Source organism: Pelodiscus sinensis, chromosome 23 (genome assembly GCF_052426305.1).
Source record: "Pelodiscus sinensis isolate ZL-2025 chromosome 23, ASM5242630v1, whole genome shotgun sequence".
NCBI classification, from domain to species: Eukaryota; Metazoa; Chordata; order Testudines; family Trionychidae; genus Pelodiscus; species Pelodiscus sinensis.
The window spans coordinates 2,910,907-2,929,996 of NC_143074.1; the positions used below are offsets into that span (position 1 = coordinate 2,910,907).

Here is a 19,090-nt window from a genome sequence, read left to right on the forward strand (position 1 = left end):
CAGCTGCGCTCTGTGTCACTGCACCCCCCCCCCCGTGGGAACCCTGCAGGCGCCTAACCCCCCTGCACTCCTCCAGCTGCGCTCTGTGTCACTGCACCCCCCCGTGGGAACCCTGCAGGCGCCTAACCCCCCTGCACTCCTCCAGCTGCGCTCTGTGTCACTGCCCCGCCCCCCCCCACTGTCCCCCATGGAAACGCTGCAGGCGCCTAACTCCCCCCCCTCCACACCGCTGTCTGCGCTCATTGCCCCTCCAGTGCAACCCCCTCCTCCACAGACCACCTGCAGGTGCCTAACCTCCCTGCACTGCACCCCTCCCCCCGCTGAAACCCTCAGGCGCCTAACTCCCCTCCACGCATGCATCCATGCAGGACTTGCACCCTCCGCCCTGACGTGTCTCCTCTGCAAACGGAGCAGTCGCCGCCCCCTCCTGGAACGCGGCCCGAACTTGAGCCCAAGGGCATGAAGACCCGGCTGCCTAATGGGGAGAGGGGAGGTTGGCGGGGGCCTAGTGCGGTGCGGGGCCCCTCAGTCGCTCCTAGTGACGCTGGTGCACTGTGGCCACTTATTGAACCAGTCGGGCGCAGGGGGACTGGGGCGCTCCTGGGAGCTGGGTGCTCGCTCTGACCACTAGGCTGCAGAGCCCGGCTCAGGCGCCGGGCCTCTCGTTCCGGCCCAAGCGACTGAGTGGCAGTGTGAGGGCATGAGGCGGGGGCTGGCTGTGCGGCCTGGTGGTTAGCGCGCGGGCTAGTGCCCCTGGTCCAGGCTCCTGCGTCAGAGCCCTGCCGGGTTGGGGCTGAGCGGCCAAGTGCCGAGGGGGAGAATGCGGCGTGGGTAGGATGCCGGGGGTCTGGCCAGCCCCTCAGGAGCGTGGCCGCACGGCTGCCCACCCCGCCCTGGAGCCGGGGGAGGAGGCCCCGGGCTGCCCTGTGAAAAGATTTGCTAAGCAAGTGCAGCTCCGCCCTGAGGCACCCGGACCCGGCGAGCCGCTGGCCTTGAGCAGCCGCTGGGTGTTTGCCGAGCGCAGGTGACGCTGCCCGGGAATGCGAGCGCAAACAGGAGCCGCGGGCGTCTGAGTCCGGGTGAGGCGCCGCCCACCCCCCGGCCCGGCTCCCGCGCCAACCCGCCTGGGCTGCTGAGCAGGGCCGGGCAGGCTGGGCGGGTCCGGCCCCGGGAGACCTGGCTGAACGGGAGGAGCAGGAGCTGAGCAGCTGAGCATGGCAGGCGGGAGGGGCCCGGCCACGTTCCTGGCCTTTCTCCTCTGCCTGCCGCGCTGCCCCGGCTGCCCAGCCGCCTGCAGCTGCTCCGGGGGGGAGGTGGACTGTAGCCACCGCGCCCTGCGCGCCGTGCCCGGAGACCTGCCGGCCAACGCCAGCGCCCTGTGGCTGAGCAACAACCGCATCGCCCTGCTCCGGGCTCACGCCTTCCCCGCCCAGCCAGCGCTGCTCAGCCTCAGCCTGCGCAGCAACCTCCTGCTGAGCCTCCACAGCCGGGCGCTGGCCGGGCTCGGGGCGCTGCGGGCGCTGGACCTGAGCCACAACTACCTCAGCGTGCTGGCGCCCGGGACCCTGCTGCCCTTCCCGGGCCTGGTGAGCCTCAACGTGGCAGCCAACCGGCTGGGCCAGCTGCCCCCTGAGGTGCCGAGCGCGCTGCCCCGCTTGCAGGAGCTGTCCCTGCACAGCAACGCCCTGCGGGGCCTGCCCGCCGGCGTCCTGCGGGGCCTGCCCGCCCTGCGCGCCCTGACGCTGCACGGCAACCCCTGGGCCTGCACCTGCGACATCCAGCCCCTGCTCCTCTGGCTGCTGGGCCACCGGGACACGCTCCGAGGTAAGGGGGGCGGAAGGGTTTCCTCGTGGGCGAGTCTGGCTCCCTTTCCGCCGCTCCCCCCGGTTCTGCCAGGCCCCGGGCTGCCGTCTCTCCCTCGCCGAGCTCTGGCCGCGGGCCAGCGAGACGAGCCGTGGGCCCGGCGGGGGGGCAGCCCCACCCGGGAGGCCAGGGAGCCAGGCTGAAGTCTCTGCCCAACCCCTGTGCACTTGGAGGGCCTGGCTGGCTGGACACGGTCTCGCTTCCCTCCTGCCGCCGAGCGCTCGTGTCCAGCTCGCCCCACTCCAGTGCCTTGCTCCCAGGGCTGGGAGACGGGGCAGACTCATTCCAGCCTGTCGGCCAGCGGCAGGGTGCCTGGGCCAGTGGCCTCCCTCGGGTGCCCCTCCCCCTGCAGCTGGGCACGTGGCTGCGTGGCACACGCCCGTTCCACGTGGGCCGATGGCGCCTCTGAACGAAGCCGCTGGGGCCTGGCACTGGCGACAACAGGAGCAAGGCCGGGCTGGCGGGGCACGGTGCGCAGGGAGCCACACTCGGGCTGACGGAGGGAGGGGCCCCCGCCCTGGCTCCTAGGCCAAGGGACGGCCCCGGGGCCCAGCCAAGGGTGGGCAGTTGGGGAATGGTGAAGGGCCCCCGGGCACACGGGCAGATGGGAGGCTCCTCTGCTGCCCCTGGCTGGGAGCCATGACCAACGGGAGCAGCGAGTGCGAGAGCCGCCTGGCTGCACCTCCACCTAGCGACTGCAATACCCCGCCCCCAGACCCGGTACCCCGGCCCCTCCTCTCCCACACTGCCCCCTGCTGTACCCAGACCCTTCATCTCCAGCTCCATCCCGGAGCCCACACCCCCAGCCAGAGCCCTCCCCTCCCCCCCTGCACCTCAACCCCCGCCCCAGCCTCCCCCCTGCACCCCAAACCCTCATTCCCAGCCAGAGCCCTCCCCTCCCCCCCTTCACCTCAACCCCCGCCCCGGCGTCCTCTCCTGCACCCCAAACTCTCATTCCCAGCCAGGACCCTCCCCTCCCCCCCTGCACCCCAACCCCCGCCCCGGCGTCCCCTCCTGCACCCCAAACCCTCATTCCCAGCCAGGACCCTCCCCTCCCCCCCTGCACCCCAACCCCCGCCCCAGCCTCCCCCCTGCACCCCAAACTCTCATTCCCAGCCAGAGCCCTCCCACTCCTGCACCGAACCCCAGTGACAATGAGAGAGGGTGGGGGGGAGCGAGCAAGAGAGGGAGGGGGATGGAGTGAGAAGGGGCGGGGCCTCAGGGAAGGGGCGGGGCAGGGGCATAGGTATTCCCTACTGCTACCACCCCGCCCTGCCCTGCCCTGCCCCCCTCCCCGGGGCTGCCCTTCCTCCCCGGTGTGGGCAGCAGCCTGTAGCCCCCCCAGCGGCCGCCCACGTGCTGCTGCCTCCAGGGATCAGGGCCCGGCCTGAGCTTTGTGCCTCTCTCCGGCAGACGAGAATTCGGTCGCGTGCAGCTTCCCGGCGCACCTGGACCAGTTCCCGCTCCTGGCCATTGGCAACGAGTCCTTCAGCCGCTGCCAGGCCGGCGCGCTGCAGCCCCGGGACTACGTCTTCTTCCTGCTCGTCGGCCCGGCCTCCTTCCTGGCCAGCGTCCTCCTCTGCCTCCTGGCCGGCTCCCTGGCCGTGCTCGCCGACCACCTGCAGAGGCAGCGCCGCAGCTGGTGAGGCGCCCGGGGCCGGAGCCTGGCTGCAGGAGCTTGGCGGGCCAGGGAGCGGCCCAGGGCTGGCTGTGTCCCGCAGGCCGGTGGCCAGGGCTGCCGAGCCTGCTCTGTCGCCCTGGAGCGGCAGCAATGAACCAACGGGAGCTCCCGAGGTGTTAGCGAGGCTTCCCCCACCCTCCATGTGCGCGGGCTGGCCAGCTCCGGCAAGCAGCACCCCGGGCCCTCCAGCTCTCGCCCCGGGCCTGCCAGCGAGCGAGCGACCCCCAGGCATGGGCTGAGACACCCCCCCATTGTGTTCTGCCCCTGCCCCAGTTCACACCAGCACCCCGGAGGATACAGGCCCCTTTTTGCTTCCTGAGTTGCCCGCACGTTTGCTCGATCCCCCCGCACGGAGATGGACCCTCCCCCCCCGCGTCACCAGCATTGCGGGCCAGCAGCGTTAGCCGAAGGGCAACGCCGCCTCCCGGCCTGCCCCGCCCAGTGCCCAGGCGACCCCGCTCCCGGCTAACGCGACTGGGCCGGCACGCGAGGAGCCTGGCGCGGGCCGCTGGAGCAGTGCCGCTAGGTCTGCAGCGCGCTCCGTCTCGCTGGCGCCGCCTCGCTGGCCTGCTGGTGGGGGAGCCTGAGCACGCCGAACGGTTTCAGCAGAAATACCGGACACACTCGACATTCCATCACACTCGACATTCCATCACAATCGACATTCCAGCTTATTTCGAAATTCCCGGACAGTTCTATTGTCTCTGTTTGTTTCCCGAACAGAAAGCGCCACTACTGGACTGTCTGGTTCAAAACCGGCCCCCTGGCCTCCTAAGAAGGGTGCTGGGTGGAGACCATTTGTGGCGAGCGTGCCACGTTCACACCCGGAGAGCGCGCCAGGGCGCACACAGGCCAGGGACGGCTGCCCGGCAAACCGATTAGTCATGGCTCCAGCGCTTCCTGCCGGCCTGTGCTCCCAGAGCCCGGGTGCACCCCAGCCTCGGGGTGGCCAACTGATCAGGCGGTCGTGCCGCAGAGGGGCTCTCCAGCGCCTGTGGAAAATGGGTTCCTTTCCCAGGAGAGCTGTGGCCCCAGGGCGCTTGCCAGGGCCACGCTGAGGGGGCAAGGAGAGACGGTTCTCCCGCTCCCACAGCCTTGCTGGATGCAGTGCGGCCGCCAGGCGTGCGTAGTAGTTTTGTTATCTGACAGCAGCCTGTCTCCACCCATTCCCTTACGGCCCTAGGGCCTCCATCTCCCCTGCCCTGCTGCCCTGGCCTCACACACTGCCCCACGTGCAGGCTGCCCCCCCTCACCACTGCACCTACTGAACACTGCCTCTCTCAGCCGCTCTGTGTGCCCATGGGGTGGCGGTGGGGGGTGTTAATCTGACCACGCTCTGCTCAGAAGCAGGTGCAGCTGGAATTGGCATGAGACAGGCCTGGCACCCTTCTGGGGCCTTGGGTGGCTTTCAGCTGGCACCCCTTCCCTTTGCACCCCATCCCGTCAGGGGCCGACCCCCCCCAGCCAGTCACTCCTCACCCCCGGGACGAGGGGGCCTCGCTCCTGTCCAGGGATGCAGAGATCTGTGGTTCTCCAGCTTGGCACGCAGGTTCCTGTTCCCCTGCCGGGGGGCAGGGACAAGCTGGGGGGGGGGGGCCCTTGGCTGTGAACGCCTGGAGGGGAGCCTTTCTAACGATGATTTATGGACTTAATGTCAAGGGGCAACACTGACTCTGTCTCATGCAGCCTGGTCGCTTCGTTATTTCGTCCGTCTCTGTAGCAGCGGGAGTCGGGCGGTTGCGTTAGCCTGGCCCTGGTGCGACTGCGGCTGGCATCGGCGCGCTCCGGTCAAGAAGGCTGCTGATAGAGGAGGGGGCCAGAAAGGCCTTTACTAGGGCTGGCACGCCTGCCTTGGAGCGCCCGGTGCCCGGCACCCCTTCTAGCCTGCTTGCCAAAGAGAAGCGACTCGGCCCCCGTGTTTGCGTATCCGCGTGGGGCATGCAGATTTAGCGATGGGTGCGCAGCAGGGCCCAAGCGGAGCCGATGGCTGGGCGGGGCAGCTAGACGGGGGTGCACGTTTTCGGCTGGAGGGGAATGAACCATTTAGCAAGAGCCGTGGCAGCGCCTCCAGCACCAGCCATTTGCGACTCATGATTGGAGTTTGTGAAATCGCTGCCGGTGGCCCGCAGGCTCCGTATGGGGCATTTCGCTGTCCCAGGCTGGGCAGGAGCTCGGACCAGACACCCCAATGGCCCTGCTGGCCCAGGAATCTAGGACCCTGCCCCCACGGGGTACTGCCCCGGGATCCACATTGCACTGCCGCTGAGCCCCCAGCGGCACCAGCCTCGCCCCCCCAGATGGAGATGGAGGCGCCTGCTGCCCTCTGGTGGCTGGTAGAGGTGCCAGGACGGGTCAGAGCAGAGGAGCTGGGAGCGGGTAGATGTCGAGTCCCCGCCAATCAAAGCTTGGGGGGGGGAGGGTGTTAGCTGCGCATGTGTTCCAGTGGGCCCTAGCACCCTGGTTGTAAACTCCCTGGCCCGTGCTGGCTCAGGCTCTGCTGGGCACCTTGTGGCGCCCACTAGCCCATCTCCAGCACCACAGGAGCGCAACCGAGGGGCTGCTGAGAGGCAGAGGGAGGCCTGCTCTTGGGTTAGCCAGACCAGCCATGACACCGAGGGCCCAGCCCGTGTCCCAAAGCGTGCACCATGCTTGGGTCCCTCTGGCTCAGCGCCCGTCCTCACAGCCAATGGGCCCTCTAATTTTTTCCATCCACATGCAGCATAAACGTTGTTACGTGCACCTAGGCATGTGCAAATGGGCACCACCAATAGAAACACATGCTGCTGTCGGGGGGAGGAAGCGGGACTGTGGGCGCTCTGCTAAGCAGCTGGGTGTCATTTGAATTTTTCCTAGGTGGCTTCCTAGGTAACAGGCTGCATCTACCCCAGAGCTGTACCAGGTTCAGGAAGACCTCACCACCCCCTCCATTGCCTTTCCATTGGACTCGTCTGTCCCTGCGTCTGACTAACCCCTCTCCCTGGACGCGCTGGCTGCAGCCTGCTTGCTACTGGAGCAGGCTGACCGGAAGTGCTCTGGACGGTCCGCCACGTCCCTCCCCTATCCGGCCCCCCGGTCCAAGGCCTGCCTCTCCTCTCCAAAACCCTGACTGGGTCGGGACCTGGCTATCGCAGGGTGCTGACCGTGACAAGTCGCTCCAGCCAAGGGGTGCAAAATGCACTTCTGAGCGCCAAGAAGAAGCGGTGCCTCTGTGTATCGCCAGCGCAATGTGACTTCAGTCCTGCAGCAAGTGCGGGTCCCCAGCACGGGCAGGATTCCTGGCTCGTTGCGCCCAGAGCTGAGTTTTCCAGCTCTCCCGTTATTTCCTAGGAAAGGCCAGGTTCCGTCCGGGGTGCTGGCTGGGCAGGGCCCCTGCAGCCAGAGCGGAGCTTGAGCCCCTGGGGCGGATCTTCAGTGCTGGGTGTCCTGGGGTCAGAGCCCTCCATCACTTGACACCAGCTGGGCTGAGAAGCCACCAACCCCCTTAGGACGCTGCAAACCTGCTGCAATGGTGAGATTTCCCCCATCGCCCCAGCCCCCACCCCTGTGTACCGGGACCAAGGCCCCAGCCTGCCAGGCCCTTGCATGCCGTGATGGGGGCTGGGGAGGGCAGCAGCCGGAAATGGTGGAGTTCTCAGCTGGAGTGTTTTGGGGCTGCTGGCTAGGTCCGTTCTGGCCCAGGAGCTCTCCCCTGCGCGGCGAGCAGCGGCCTTAGAGCGGGGCGGGCTGCCCGTCCAGCTCTCCGGTGTGTTCATCTCAGGCATGTGGCCCGTTGCCTGCCCTGGCTTCCAGCCGGCTAGTGACTTGGTGGCCGGGCTCAGAACCGCTGTAGCTGACTAGCAGGAGGCCCGGGGCCGGAGGGGCCGGGGTTGGGTGCAGCTGTGGTCAGCGGTGCTCAGGCTGTGCTCCATCGCCGGGGTTCAAGACCCACATTGCCGCAGCTCTGGGAGTGGCTCGACTTGCAGGGCTCCATGCGCCCTGCGGAGCCAGCTCCGGCTCGGCCCCCCGGCGCGGGGGCCTGTATTGACGCTGTCGCAGGGGCTCCCCTCCAGGGGGGCGGCTCCCCGAGCGTGGGCTGAGCACCAGGACTGTCTTGCAGGTGGGCTGCGGGCGAGGGGCTTGCCCCCCTCCCCGCCAGCATTGGCATTTCAGCCATGCCCCCACGAGGTTGGAGCACCAGCGCCGGATTCCTGCTGCGGGGGGGCGGGGGGGGGGGGGGAGCCTCGCAGGCCGGCTCCAGCATGCACGGACAGGAAGCGGCTCCATGCACTGCTGCTCCCCACCCCCACTGACTGGGAACAGCAGCGCAGGAAACAGCTCACCTGGAGGCTTTCCCTGCTGCTCCCATTGGTCAGAATCACAGCCAATAGAAGCAGAGGAGGGGCGGTGCCTGGGAGTGACTTGAGGCACGGAGCCAGGTAAACGCCCCCCACCCCCTCATACCCAGGCCCTGCACCCCCACCCCATTCCTGCACTCTCCCTCCCAGGCTCCCCATGTCCCTCCCGCACCTTCCTGCCAGACACCCCAATCAGCCTTCCCCTGCTCCCTCCCTCCCTCCCACCACCCACCTTCAGCCTTCCCCTGCCCCCTATCTCCCGGCCAGACCCCCAACCCTCCTCACCCATGCTGTCATCATGGGTGGTTGGTGGGTGGGCCGCAGAAAGGTCTGTGTTCAGTGGGGTGGGTCACGGGCCAAAAGCTTTGAGAAGTGCTGCCTTAGGCAGCACCTGCTGCCAGCTTTGCCCCAGCTGCATTGCTCCATCCCCAGCTGCATTGCTCCGTCCCCGGCTGCATTGCTCCGTCCCCGGCTGCATTGCTCCGTCCCCGGCTGCATTGCTCCATCCCCAACTGCATTGCTCCATCCCCAACTGCATTGCTCCATCCCCGGCTGCATTGCTCCATCCCCGGCTGCATTGCTCCGTCCCCGGCTGCATTGCTCCGTCCCCGGCTGCATTGCTCCATCCCCAACTGCATTGCTCCGTCCCCGGCTGCATTGCTCCATCCCCAACTGCATTGCTCCATCCCCAACTGCATTGCTCCATCCCCGGCTGCATTGCTCCATCCCTGGCTGCATTGCTCCGTCCCCGGCTGCATTGCTCCGTCCCCGGCTGCATTGCTCCATCCCCGGCTGCATTGCTCCGTCCCCAACTGCATTGCTCCGTCCCCGGCTGCATTGCTCCATCCCCGGCTGCATTGCTCCGTCCCCAACTGCATTGCTCCATCCCCGGCTGCATTGCTCCATCCCCAGCTGCATTGCTCCATCCCCGGCTGCATTGCTCCATCCCTTCTTTTGGTCGCTAATCTGGGAACCCTTTGGCAGTGATGCCAGGAGCGGGCGAGAGCTGGTGGCAGCTGCTGGGCTGGCTGGCGGGGTCTTCAGGTGGCCTGGCTACAAATGAAGGGAGGCATTAGGCGCTGGACTAAACCTCTTTATGGGCCAGTTCGAACGTTACCCGACGCTTGCAAAACAGTGTTCAGTTACAGTACATCACAGTATACGCAGTGCGGCCCGCGGGCCCCCAGGGGGCAAACGGCCCTCACCCCGCTGGCCTCAGGGGCGTGGCTGCAGCCCGTGGCAAGATGCCGCGTTAAGCCACCTGTGGGTATGGTCCAGGGACCCAAAAAATACTGTACAGTCCGATTCCTTCTGCAAGGGCCACCAACCTGGGGGCTAACCCCCCTCCCTGTGGTGGAGGGAGGTAGCTGCTGCTACGCCAGGCCACCGGGCAGGGCAGCCGGGCAGGTCGGCGTTTCAGTGTCCCGCTGCAGACAGGCTTTTGAAAACGAATCTACATTCCACATGCAGGAGGTTAGACAGCCAGAGCGCTGTGCACACACGCTGTACACGGGGAGGGCCCGCCGGCTGTGCAGCTGCTGGGAACATTGCAACGGGGCGCCCAGGCCGGCCTCACAGGCCGCGGGAACTCCCCACTGCCTGCACAAAGGGAGGGCCAGGAGCTGACCCTACGGGCACAGCTGGGCGGGACGACTTGGGCAGAGCATAGACAAGAACGCTGGGCATGGGCAAAGGTCCCTCTGCGCCCCCCCCCTCCAGAGCTTGTCCATTGGGTGGGGGTGACGTGGTGACCATGGGTGGGCCAGGTCCCGTCTCCTTTCATAGCGATGCCAGGCTGACTGGGAGCGCTTGTTGCAAGCTCCAGGGAGGCCTGGTCGGGCGGGAAGTGAGCTCCCTTCTCAGGTCGGTGGGTCTGGATCCTGGATCCTGCCCGGGCGGGTGGATTCCTGCCACGGGCCCACGGCTCACAGCGGACCCAGGCAGCAGCACCGGGAGGCCACCCTGCACTGCTAGAAGCGCTTGCGGGGGATGCAGCAGGAACGTCCGTTGCTCCCCGGTGGCGGGGACTGGGCAGAAAGTCCGGGCGTCTCATTGCCAGCCCTTGGCCGGGACACACGTGGCTTACGGAGGTGCTGGGGCAAAGCCAAAGGACAGAGCAGCCTGTGATCCTGGAGCCAAGCCAGCGTCTGCCAGTGCCCGGGGCCAGGGCCGCCCTGTCTTGTGATGGAACACGGCAGCGTGGCCTGGCCCTTCCCAATGTCTGGTGTGCCGGCGGCGTGAGAGGCGCTCCCAACGGCAGCCAGGCCTGTGCAGAGCTGCATGGAGGGGGCCAGCTGCGGGGGAGCCGAGGGGGGGAGGAGACGGGACCGGTGTGACCCATCCGGCAAGTGCCACCTAAAACCAGGCGGCTAACGTGTGAGCAGCCGGGGGCAGGCAGGAGAGGTGGGCGAATAGGGAGCTGAGGGCTTTCTCGTCGGCTGGCCATGAAGAGAGCCGGAGAAAAGGCTCGTCCCAGCTGCAGCCAGGGGCCGGGTCTCGCCGGCGGGTCGCACGGCTCCCCGAAAGGACGGGTTCCAGCAGAGGCAGGCGCGTCCGTCGCATGCGGAGCTGCACGGAGGGGCCAGCAGTGCTAGTGCTACCGGACCCCGGCGCAGTCCTCTTGTGTCAGGTGACGTCCGTGGCCCAGGCTAGGTTGCTCCATGCACGTGCTTGGGATCAAACAAGGGCGCAGCAAATGCTCCCCTCCCCCTGCCACGTGGGTGCAACCAGCCACGCCTTCCCGGCCTCGCCTGCTGCTGTTCCGTGGGCTCCGCAGGAGCCGCCCCCGCCTGCTTCATCCCAGCTCCTCCGCAGCCCGGGGCAGCGCTGAGCACAGAAACCCCACGACGTGGGAGCGCCCGCCCGTCCCGCTCCGGAACGGTCCCGTGGGCAAGCCGGGGCGGTCCGTGCCAGCAGGCCCGGGGCGGGAGGGAGCTGGAGGAGGGAGTCACTGCGAACGGATGGAGGAGGCGTCCCGGTCGGCTCACGGCTAAGGACCCAGCTGCGTCCCTTGCAAAGGAAGTCCTGGGCCGGGCCACTTGCGCGGAGGGCCCCGTGGCCCCTGCTGCGGGAGGTCACACCACCGTGCTGACGGAGGGGTCGGAGAGGTTGAGCTGCCCGGTGATGTCCGTGGGGTGATACTGCTGCAAAAGACAAATAGACAGACAGGGAGAGCCAGGTGTCAGGCAGCCCTGGCGGTGGCCTGCCCGGCTCAGCGCATTCACAGGTGCCCCTACAGGCTGGCTCCCAGGCTCCGTGTCAATGCCAAGTCCCTACAGCTGTGCGCGGAGGAGAGCGCCCCGGAGGCAGCCGCGTGCTGACGGGCCACGGCAGCTCCCCGAGCGAGTCTGGAGCGAACCAAGGGGAGCCAGCACCTGGGGTCACGGAGCCTGGGGCTGCCTGATTTCCCCCAGTTTCCTTGCCCCACGCCATCCCCTCCGTGCCCCGGGACTCAGCCGTGAGAAACGCCCACACGCCCCAGGCCGCCGCCCGGAATTTGGTTTCTGCTTTTCCTACTGTGCAAGTTTGGCGAGAGCTGGTTGGGGAACGCCCCTTCCCGCCCCCTCCCTGCTGCACAGGCCACCCCTCTCGGGGGCAGGAACGGCTAGTGCCCCGAACGGCTCCCTCCCCAAGGAAAGGCCTCGCAAACAGGCAGACTTCCTCTCTGCTGATCCGCTCCCTCCTGGCCGTGGACCCCCCAGGCCGCTGGCTGCCAACCAACCCCCCCAGCTCCGAGAAGGGGGCCCTCGTTACCCAGAAGGAAACTGAGGGCATTTACGGACCCCAGCCAGGGCCCATCAGTCCCGGCTCCTTGTTGCATCGGTGCAATTGGACCTTCCTCCACAGCTAAGGGCCGAGCCAGCGCCCATGGAAACCAAAGGATGGTGAATCCACAGGGCGATGAACCAGGCCCTGCAGAGGCACCTCCACCTGTCCGCCATGTGGGCCTCACTTGCTATTTACAGAAAAATCCAGTCTCAGAGACACCCCTCTCCCCCCCAGCCCTGCCCCCGCTAACCAGGGGCCGGGTGTCTGTCCTGAACAGAGTACAAATCAACAGCGCCCTGGCTGTGTGTGTGGGACAGGGATGCTGAGGCCTTGTCCAGGCCATGTGGGGTCTATAATGATTGGGTGCCCATCCAAGTGCTTTTCAGTGGCTTGCGTGCTCTCGGCGGGACCTTTGGGGCGTGTCCGGCGTTAGTTTGCCTTGTGCTGTGTTTTTCATGACTGTGTCCCTCTCGTTCTGGATCTCCTGAGATTGGGCTGAGTCTCTCTTTGTCTGGGGAGTTACGGCCCCTCCAACGCCATCCTACGACAGGGCGATGGGAGCTGACTCTGCATGGCCCGTGTGCCTTGGTCCGGTTTTAAGGAAAGTCGTGGGGGACTCTGTGCTCGGCCAGGGGCTGTGACATGCCTCACAAGCAACGTCTAGATAGGAGGAACTCGGCAAGGCTCCCTCGTTACAGCCGACGTGAATTTTACACTGAAAGCCCAATTGCCATCGCTTTGTGCTACATGAAGAAGACACGTTGGCGTGAAAGAGTCCAGCTGTGGTTCTTTCACCACTAAATGAATGTTCAGGACCTGACAGGCAGTTCCTGTAATATGTTTATGAGGTAAAATTAATGTTAAAATTGGGCCTTCATGAAAGGACCTTTAATGGTCCCAAACCCACAACCATGGGCTGGTTGCCTAGCGCCCAGCCGAGGTAAATCCCGAGTGTATCTGAGGCAAGAACTTTGAAGGACGTTTCCCTGCTATTGTTCATAAATGAACGTTTGTCCCCGAGCAGAGGCTGAAGCGCTACACTCCCGCCCCTTGGAGAAGCGCGCCACGAGTGTTCGCTCAGTCAAAATGGCTTCCGTTTCCTGCCCTCTCTGTGGGAAAAATGCTGCCTAATTCCATTCACTGGTACTGCACAGCGCTCTTGGCTGGCCTTTGACTGCCCCGCTCCGAAAGCAATTTGGCTTCCTTTTGAGTGAAGACACCCGAGAGGCGCTGGCCGTCTTTGGGAAGGGCCTGAGACCCACGGAGAGGAAGTGGCGACACCATTTTGAAGGCGCGAACACGTAGGGAGGAAGTCCTGGCTGAAGAGGGACAGTGACGTGTGTGTGTGTGTGTGTGTGTGTGTGTGTGTGTGTGTGTTACACACACGGCAGCGCCAACTCCAACACGTTGTCATCTGGCGTCTGATGCCCAAATATCATGAGCTTGGCCCCAAGTCTGGGGGTTATATTGGCCTGCGTGGGTTTTGGTCAGTCTTTCGATTGAACTCTGCACCTCCCCTCCGCCCGGCGGGGGCGCGCGTCAGCTACTCGCCCGGCTGTGCGGCGTGGCAGGACCAGCCCCGTGGCTGATGCCGTAGCACAGGCCTGGATACAAAATGCTGCCGGAGGCGATGACGCTTCTAGCTACTGCCCAGCCCAACTATTCCAATGGCAAGATCTCTGTGTTGTCCACCCACGGAGCCGCCTCGGTTCTGCTGGCTCAGCGCCCCTCCTGCCCCCGAGGGCCCGTTCTGCAGAGGCTCTCTCTACCCCTCCCCCAGACGCGGGGGGTCAGGGCTAGGCGGGCCCTCTTCTCCCCCTTCGCAGGCCTGGTGTGGCAGGGATGGCAAGGGGAGATGGGGAGCAGACAGAGCCTCTCTGGAGCTCAGCGGCTCCAGCAGCCCTGAAAATTGGGTTGCTCCTAGAGCTGGCACTAGTGCCTGCTTGCACGTGGGTGTGCCCGTGCCCACGAGTGTGCAAGGCACTGCATGGAACGCAGGAGAGAGCTGGCGTTCCGGGGAATCTGGCTGGCAGGAAGGGGGGCGCACGTGGAAGCGTGCTCTGGCTGATTTGCACTGCACTGGCAACACAAAGCAGCTGTAGGCCCTTTCTAACTGGCCAGCCCCTTCCGGCTGCCCCAGTCTGGTACCCGGTGGCTCGGTGATTTGGCCAAGCTAATGCTTCCAGAGTGGAAGGCCGTATCTGCCGAGCGCTAGCACGCCCGGGCCGCGGGTGGCTGGTTTCTTGGTTAGCGCCCCGACCCGAGACCCGGGATCCTAGCAGAGCTAAGGAAGTGTCCAGAGAGCAGCCGCGGTCAGCGGGCGTACACGTTGCGAGCACTTATCAGGACTGGGGGGCGGCGTCGGTTCCCCCAACCCAAGTGCCGGGAAGCCACGCAATCCAGCGTTAACGTGAAGGGAGAAGAAACTCGAGCATGTTACGGTATGGAAATGAAGGTGCCCAAACGACCCGACGTCTGCCTTGGCGCGACAAACAACAGACAACGATCTAACGTCCCGGATCTCGTCTGGGAGCCCGGGGACACAGGCCAGGCCAGGCCAGGCGGGCGTAGAGGGATGTTTTCCCCCGTGGCGGCCACACAGCCTCTGCCCACCCCCTCCTCCCAGCAAGGCAGGGAGCCGTGGCCACTCCAGTGCTGGGGAGAAGGAGTCCCAAGGAGATCTCGGGGTGCCGGGGCTTGGGGGACTGGCTAGAGGGGGTGATCTTGGCACTTCTGCGCTGTGGGGTGCCGGTGCCATGCGGCTGGGCCAGCAGCACCGGGGCGGGGGGGCATCGGGCTGGGAGGTGCTGGAGAGCAGTGGTGGGTGGAGGGGCGTGGCTCCGTGAGAACTGGGCAGGGATTGGGGTGGCTTTCCTTCCCGCCAGGGGGAGCTGCAGGCCCCAGGCAGCCCTGACATGCGCCCCGGATCCCTCCCGCCCCAAACAGCTCCCTGACCCCAGCTGCTCTGCCTCTGACCCGGCCCCGGCCCTCATGCCCCATCCAGGGCAGCCAGCTCCCCTGTGCTAGTCCAGCCCAGCACACTCCACCCCTGCCAGGGCACAGGCCCCAGCCCTGCTCCGGGGCAGGGATCGTGTCCGGAGCCGAGGGCCTCGCTTCCTCTGCGCTCGCCTGGCTCTGGGGACCGAGCTTGCTCGCACTGCACCCGGCCGGCCTGTGCTGCGCAGCCGGAGAGGGCAGCCAAGGGAAGGGCCGCACGGGAGAGAAGGCAGCAGCCGCGGGGTCTGAGGAAGGGGCAGCCCAACCTGGCCTGGCGCAGGGCTCGGCTGGCCGGCAGCCCCCCACAGCACAGCGGGTGTGACCCGAGTGCTGCCCCCCATTGCTAGGGAGCAAGCCCCTGCTTCAGCCTAACACTCAGTCGCCTCCGGCTGTATCCAGAGCCGCGGCCCAGGGAGACTGCCGGCCCCATCGTGCATTGGGAAACAGGCGGAGCAGCGCCCCGAACGTCCCTCGACTCTCTGGGCTGCGCCTGGGTGCTACAGATTAAGCAAATGGCAGAGTGTGGCGAGCCGTGCTTCAGCCACCCTGGCTCACTGGCTGGCTCTCTGGCTGCAGCCGGGCAGCCTGGAACGGCCTCCACATGGCCCTGCCCTGAGCCAATCTGCCAGGGGAATGCAACAGCCTGTTCATTGCGAGGCCTGGCCCCAAGGGACCCCCGCAGATTAGCCCAGCTGGCATCCACGGAAAAGCCCCATGCAGTGGGCACAGATGGGGGACTGGCTCTGAGCCCGGCCTGCCTGGGTTGTGTGAGACGCTGACTGGTATTTCCAGTGGATGGTAGCGGGGCTTTAGCAGGGCAACGGACAGGTTCCCGCTAGGTTCGGGTGAGCACTTGCACTGGAGCAGAGAAACCCACGATTTGAATCAACCTCTCCCCACAGGGAGTTACCGCTGCAGCCTGGCCCTTAGCAGTACGTCCGGAACGCTACCCAGCACAAACAAAAATCACATGTAGAGAATGTGACACGCATGGCTCTCAGTGAGGTGAGACAGTGCCTAAATTAAACCTGGGTGATTGTTTTAGGCATACAATGACAAACAGTTACAGGAACGCTCAGGAACAGGGGGGGAAAAAACAAGTCATTGGTTTCCAAACGTCCGCGCCAGCGGGGTGAGCAAAGAACAGAGTCAACTCCAAACTCATCCAGTCAAAAACAACAAAAAAACTGCGTAGCGTCTCCAAACTCATCACAGGACTACAGACCGGCTCCTGCCTGCGCTCAGGAGTCCCCGAACCTTTTCAGGTCCACGGGAAGACTGACTGACTGACTGACTGACTGTTGACGAACATGAGGCTATGCATGTACACTGGCAGCTTCGGGATGGGTGTGTGGTAGTCGATGGGATGACAGAAGAGAGAGAGAGAAAGAGAGAGAGAGAGAGAGAGAGAGAGAGAGGGCAGAATCGTTCTTCTTCCTCTTACCGTATCTTTGGAGGACCTACGTCTCTTGAAGCTGGAGGCCAGGGTGGAGGTGATGGACCTAAAAGTGGCTTTCTTTTTAGGGTCAGGTTCTGCTCTACCACTTTTTCTATCCTAAAATGAATATGTATAAGTGATTAGATCTCTAGTGTGTTGCTGGAATCTCTAAATCTAGTTGAAAACTGCCCCATTTCTGTCCTTCATTTAGGTAAGACGGCTACTGGAGAGGTTCTGCTGGTGTTACTCCCAACTCCTCCATGAGGGGCCAGCGTGGCCCTAACTCCAATACACAATTACAAACGGGCTGAAATATTATGACTAGGTGGAACGGCCTAGGAGCTGGAGAAATGCAAACCCCGTGGGGGAAGCAGCCCTGTTCGCTTCTGTGTCCGTGGAAAGTCTGCATGGCTAACCTCCATTCCCGGGGGAGCCATTTAAAAATCAGCGGCTAAATCACATTTTGTTCCTAAGAGACATGCCTGCAAGACGCCTGCCCCTTGCTTCCAGAACTAGTCTAGCTAGACCGAGAGGTGAGATGCTGCACCTACCACTAAAAAAAAATGCTCTGGGCCTTTTCTGAAGCTGAATCCTAGCGCCACAAGAGAGAGAGAGGACTGCATTGAAAGAGAAGTCATTGTATGAATATTCTGTAAAAAATGTATTCCAAAATTTCAATGATGCATTTGAGCAAAGCAGAACGTTTTCCAAAGGAAAAGGAAAAGGAAAAAAAAAAAGGAAAAGAAAGGAAAGAAGCAAAGCATTAGCGCTATGATGTCATCGGGGCTTGGCATGAACTCAAAGAAAACCAGAACTCAGAAATGTAGCCATGGGTGTCGGACAGCCGGACCTGGTTAGCACAGACTGGGAGCACCAGCCGCTGGGGCAGGGGAGGGGGAAGCCGTGGGGACCAGCCAGATACCACGATGGCCAAACATTTCCTCCCCACTTGCTTTGGTGCCCACGTGCGTGAGCTTTTGGAAGGGGTGGTGTAACCAGGGCTGGCTCTCCCCCCACCCGGGGGTAACCAAAATGTATCCCACTGGTGCGTAGTGCATGCTCGGGGATACATTTCCTCCTCCTCCTCCTCCGTACTCTCTGCTGCGGACATGCAGAAACAGAAAAGAAAGCCAGATGGATGGAATGAAATGTCTTTTTCTTCCATGGCATCTCAGGAAATAGCCATGGCAAAACTGTGATCCCCAAACCATTATTTTTGTTTGTTTGTTTGAACAAATAAATCTTTCCACTTGCCTACCTTCTAGTAATGTACCAGATACTAGTGGTCTGACGTTTCCTCCTGTGGAAAAGTCTTACATTGTCAAACGGATCTTTATCAGGAGACTCTGTTTATACCCACAGGGTGACATGCGTAGCTTACAGTCCCACTGATTCTGCCCAGTGACCCAGTGCAGTATTTTCTAGAAGGTTGGCAAGTGAAAAATGGCAGCGTGACCCTAGCGCTCCGTCCCCGTGGGCACCACCGCCTCAGTGCTGCTGCTTTTGGGAAGCAAAGGGGGCCGGAGACGGCTCTTGCAATACTGTATTAGGGAGCCGAGTGCAACGTGCACTCAGTCTAATAGAGTATCCACCAGCTGGTTCTTGTTCCTGCCCTCTGCTGCTGCCAGGGAGGCCGTTTACACCCGAGCAGCCCTTTCCCCATCCCCGTCCGTGCCGCCGTCACACGGGCCTTTCGTTCCCCTCCGCACGGCAGGGAGGCTGTCGGGGGTCCTGTCGCTGGGCCTCTCTCTCTCTGGCTTTGGACAGCAGTTTCCTTCGGTCAGCTCAAGGCTCCGGGCCCCGCTGAGCGCTGGCTTGCGTCCCCAAACATGAGAACCAGCCCAGAGAGTTCAGAGAGAGAGGCCACAGGTCCTAATCTGGGGCCAAGGGTTAATCCCAGAGCAGCTCGGAAAGCCAGAAAGTTCAGCCCGGCCCTGGCTCCTGCATGTCACTATGCCAAGGTGTCAGACCCAACAGGGGCACGGAGACATGACCCCTCCGGAGCCACGAGAGTTCGTAGCAAGCAACGGCCCCTTGGAACGAGCCACGGGGAATCTGGGTGGACCGGGAACGGGCCTTGCCAGCCCCCGCAGGAATGGGGGCCGTGGCAAGATGCCCGTGTCTCCAGATCTGTGGCCTCCAATTGACGAGAGCACACGCCGCCGCTTTTTGGCCTCGGTCCCAGGCTGCCGCTGCACTTACGCAGGGGGGCTGCTTTGGCGGTTTGGCTAACGGTCCCGCGAGCGCCCCCCCCCCCCCCCCCCGAGAGCAGCAGCTGAACGGGGGCACTCGCTCACCGACAGCAGCTGGCGTTTGGAAGGGCGGGGCAGGCACTGTTTGCTCAAACAGAACGAGACCCGAGCCAGGTACCAGATCCCCCTGGGAGCCCCGTGGAGAATGACGTGATTTGTGTCCTGCTTAGATGGGTGCACAACTCACCTCCCGGGAGAGATCGCGTCGGCCGGTGTGCTAGTGCCAAGGGGAATTCCCACGGGAAAGCAGGGGCTGCCTGGCTTGGTCACTAGCAGCACAGCCACCCCCAGCGTTAGTCGGGACCCTGGGGGCGGGATGGAGGGGCCCTGTGCTACCCCAGAGCTCTGTACTCCCTGAGGTGGTGAAGTAATGGAAAACGCACCTGTTGGAGGTTTGCTCTAAAAACGGGTTGTCCTACCTGCAGGTTTTTCCTCCACACATTCACGGCCGCAAACGCCAGCTGCATCTGCTTCCTCCGTGCGTCCTTATGCCTTTTGTAAGCTATCTCTATGAATATTAAAAATATCCCGGCCACAATACCTCCAGCCACCAGCATAAATACACCTGAAATAAGCAGGACAGTTACACAGAGGACAATGGCAACAGCCTCGTGACGTTTCATTTCCGTCGTAGGGTCACAATCGCCCTGCGGAGGCGGGGCGCGTCCTGCCGCCGTGAATGCTGCCCGCTGGCGCGGCCGAAGGTGGAGATCGCCGCGCGGAGTCTTTGAGTTTGCTGTGCCCCGGTGATTCAATG

The 19,090-nt window shown here is 64.0% G+C and overlaps 2 protein-coding genes across 9 annotated transcripts in view; one reads left to right on the plus strand and one right to left on the minus strand.

Moving 5' to 3' along the window:
• Positions 1 to 211: 211 nt before the first annotated feature.
• Positions 212 to 5,227, plus strand: LRRC26 (leucine rich repeat containing 26). The gene is made up of 2 exons (XM_075905730.2): positions 212 to 1,824; positions 3,277 to 5,227. The coding sequence occupies exons 1-2, from the start codon at positions 1,215 to 1,217 to the stop codon at positions 3,507 to 3,509; spliced, it is 843 nt and encodes a 280-aa protein (XP_075761845.2). The 5' UTR covers positions 212 to 1,214; the 3' UTR covers positions 3,510 to 5,227.
• Positions 5,228 to 8,939: 3,712 nt separating this feature from the next.
• Positions 8,940 to 19,090, minus strand: part of GRIN1 (glutamate ionotropic receptor NMDA type subunit 1) — a 66,229-nt gene continuing 56,078 nt past the window's right edge. For 2 of the 8 annotated variants that reach the window (XM_075905403.2, XM_075905399.2), the window contains 2 exons: positions 18,753 to 18,898; positions 8,941 to 11,021 (listed from right to left, as the gene is read on the minus strand). In XM_075905403.2, the coding sequence (XP_075761518.1) occupies positions 10,953 to 11,021; positions 18,753 to 18,898 (215 nt within the window). In that variant the 3' untranslated portion in view covers positions 8,941 to 10,952. Of the gene's footprint in view, positions 11,022 to 16,087; positions 16,199 to 16,632; positions 16,699 to 17,339; positions 17,382 to 18,752; positions 18,899 to 19,090 lie in introns of those variants that run through there. The other 6 variants (XM_075905404.2, XR_016347763.1, XR_012897173.2 and 3 more) reach the window with 6 other exon arrangements.